The sequence below is a fragment of the Pteropus vampyrus genome, unplaced genomic scaffold, assembly GCF_000151845.1.
Source record: "Pteropus vampyrus isolate Shadow unplaced genomic scaffold, Pvam_2.0 Scaffold1676, whole genome shotgun sequence".
NCBI classification, from domain to species: Eukaryota; Metazoa; Chordata; class Mammalia; order Chiroptera; family Pteropodidae; genus Pteropus; species Pteropus vampyrus.
In genome coordinates, this window is record NW_011890457.1 from 1 (window position 1) to 2,950 (window position 2,950).

At 40.3% G+C, this 2,950-nt stretch overlaps 1 protein-coding gene across 1 annotated transcript; it reads left to right on the plus strand.

Moving 5' to 3' along the window:
- Positions 1–1,709: 1,709 nt before the first annotated feature.
- LOC111734525 (phosphoserine aminotransferase-like) lies at positions 1,710–2,889 on the plus strand. The gene is made up of 2 exons (XM_023526643.1): positions 1,710–1,866; positions 2,503–2,889. Exons 1-2 carry the CDS (start codon positions 1,718–1,720, stop codon positions 2,606–2,608), a joined length of 255 nt encoding a protein of 84 aa, XP_023382411.1. The 5' UTR covers positions 1,710–1,717; the 3' UTR covers positions 2,609–2,889.
- Positions 2,890–2,950: the final 61 nt, after the last annotated feature.

The window sequence follows — 2,950 nt, forward strand, 5'->3', positions numbered from 1 at the left end:
TGCTTTTTTGCCTCTCCACCTCTATAATTGGATGCTCAGTTTGGGAGCCTGAGGCAGCAGAATATAAAAAGATGGTATCCACTGAATTTTTAATTTAAATATCCACCATGATACTTACCACCTCATAAAAAGGGGTGGCGCCTAGAATTCAAGCTCAAAGCCAGCCAGCTATGAGATATTTGGTTTCCCTTATTTGGTTTCCCTTCTCACGTCTCTTCTGCCTGTAGGTGTGCACTTGACTCCTATTAACTTTAACAGGAATTATGTATGTGCCCTCAGGGAAAAGCGTAACTTTTAATGGGGGCTTCCTCACGCTGCTTTTATTTGCTGTTTAATTTTAATGACTCCCACTCTGTAGAAGTGTAAGACTAAGACAGGATGTGCTTGAAAATGGAGAAAGAGGATCATTACATATTTTTCTCTTATTCCAGAGTAGCATGTCATTTGCTCTTCCATTTGTCTCTTTTGGTTGTCAGTGGAAAATAATTTTGGCTGCTTATTTTACAAATCAGAAACTAGAGTCAAATCCCTATCCATTCCTAGATAAAAAGTTCACTCATCATTTCTGAGAGTCTGTGTAAGCCCTGTGCAAGGTGCTAGGAATAAAAAGATCAATTTATTGAATTTAGCAGATACTCATATCACATTTACTCTGTTCCAGACACTGTTTTAAAGTGTGATAGTTATCTACTCTTGCATCATAGAATACCCCAAGACAGTGACTCAATATGACAACCATTTTCTTTGCTTGTGATTCTTTGGGTCAGCAGGTTGAGCCAGGCCCAGCTGGGTGGTTCTGCTGCTCTCACCTGGGACCACTTATTCAACGGAAGTCATCTGGTAATTCACCTGAAGCCAGTGGTTTTTTAAAAATGGTCTCACTCACATGTCTGGTAGTGATGCTAGCTGTTGGCTGGGCTTTTTATTTCCAGCAGGGCTAGCTCAGGCTTACTTATGTGGCAGCGGCAGTGTTTTAAGAGGGCAGATATAGAAGCTACATGCCCCTTGAGGCCTAAGCTTGGAAGTAGTACAGCATCACTTTAGCTGTAATCTCTTGGTCAAAGCAAGTCACAAGGCCAGCTCAGATTCAAAAGATGTGATGAACTAGACCCCATTTATTGCTGGCAGGGCTGCAGAGAATTTGTGACCATTTAAAAATATGCCACAAAAATTCCCTATAAATACACTTAATCTTCATTCACATCAACCTTATGAGATAGATTCCATTATACTTCCCACTATTCAACAGATAAAGAAAGTGAGGCACAACAGAGAGATTAGTAACTTACTCATGGTCACACGGCTTGGGATAATACAGTGTGACAAGTGCATTGAAAGCTGCTGCACATTATTTTTAAGTCTTTCAGCCACAATTAGGACCAATATTTTTTTCTCTGTGGACTTGTAGAGAAAGAGTCACTCACTGTTGTGTAGCTGTCGAACCACTGAAACTGTCTTAACTAGTCTGAAATGGGGGTATTATTATTCTCAATATTCAAATGAGGAAACAGGCTTGTGCAAGTTAAGTACAAGTCACATAAGAGAATGCTAACTCCCTGTTTCATATGTAACAGGAGTCTCCCTAAGTAAATTATAAATGTCCTAGGCAGGTCTTTTTTTTCATTTCCTTTTTCCATTTAGAAAATATTTAACTTTTTTTTCTGTTGATTTGTTAATGGCAGTTGCACATTTCAGAAAAGTCACTGGAATAGTAAACATGTTTTTCAGATGTCCAGTGGAGCCCCAGAATAGAAGCAAGATGAATATTCCATTCCGCATTGGCAATGCCAAAGGAGACGATGCTTTAGAAAAAAGATTTCTCGATAAAGCTCTGGAGCTCAATATGATCTCCTTGAAAGGTCATAGGTGAGTACAATCCAGTCCAGGAACTTGTCAGAGAATAGGTTTAGGTTTTCAAATGCAGAACGAAACAGATCTCGGAGCCTGCCCAGCTTGGAGTAGCAGTTATTCTAACTTGTTGGGAAAATCAGTTGTTACAGGGTTAGTCCTTCCTCCTGTTGCTTATAGAGCCCTTAGCACAATTCCCCCGCTGAGAGCATGGTGAAGCCATGTCTTCCAGGGGCTTTTGTCAAAATTACCCTTGAAAATCACTTAAATTGCTCTTAAAGCACAGGGGTTGCCATCCCATCTCTGGTGAGGCTGGTACAAACCTCTTTGGTGTCAGAACAGATCACTGTTTTTCAGAGGAGCATCAGCTAGAATAGTTAATCCTGCATGCTCTATGAAAAATATGTCCTCCACATGAGAGGCAAGAGACCTACCCTGCAATGGTTATACCAGCTCCCTGCACTGCAGGCTCCTGGAATAGTTGAGTTCATCTAGGTTATGTGTGAGAGCATGATGGACTTTCACGGTATTAGGGAGAATTTTCTAATGATTAGATATCTGAACACCTAGCCACCTGTGGGGTGACTGGAGAAAGGGTGGTCCGATGCTGAATTAGATGCTTATGTTAATGGTGGCATCCTTTGGTCTTTCTAGATCTGTGGGAGGCATCCGGGCCTCCCTGTACAATGCCGTCACGATCGAGGATGTTCAGGAGCTGGCGGCCTTCATGAAGAAGTTTTTGGAGATGCATCAGTTATGAGCACATTCTAACCAATATATACTCTGCCTCTGAATAATGTACAAAATTTAAAGTAGCTTAGCAATGGCTTCAAAAACTTAAACTTGATATTTTTCTTAAAGAACATGCTTATTATAGATTCTTTTTTTCTCAGATAACAGCAAAACATCCACAGCTCTGCAAAGCTGCTGTGACTTAACAGACACCTTAATTTTGACTTGAACTGGAAGCATTTTAAAAATCTTCCTTTAGCTTTTCTAACAATTCCAGCTTATGTTATCTTTGCTGCTACTTTTTCTAGCTAGATCTCAGTATTCATACTTGCCTGTGGACTGACTTAAAGTGCAGTTAATTGTTTCTGGA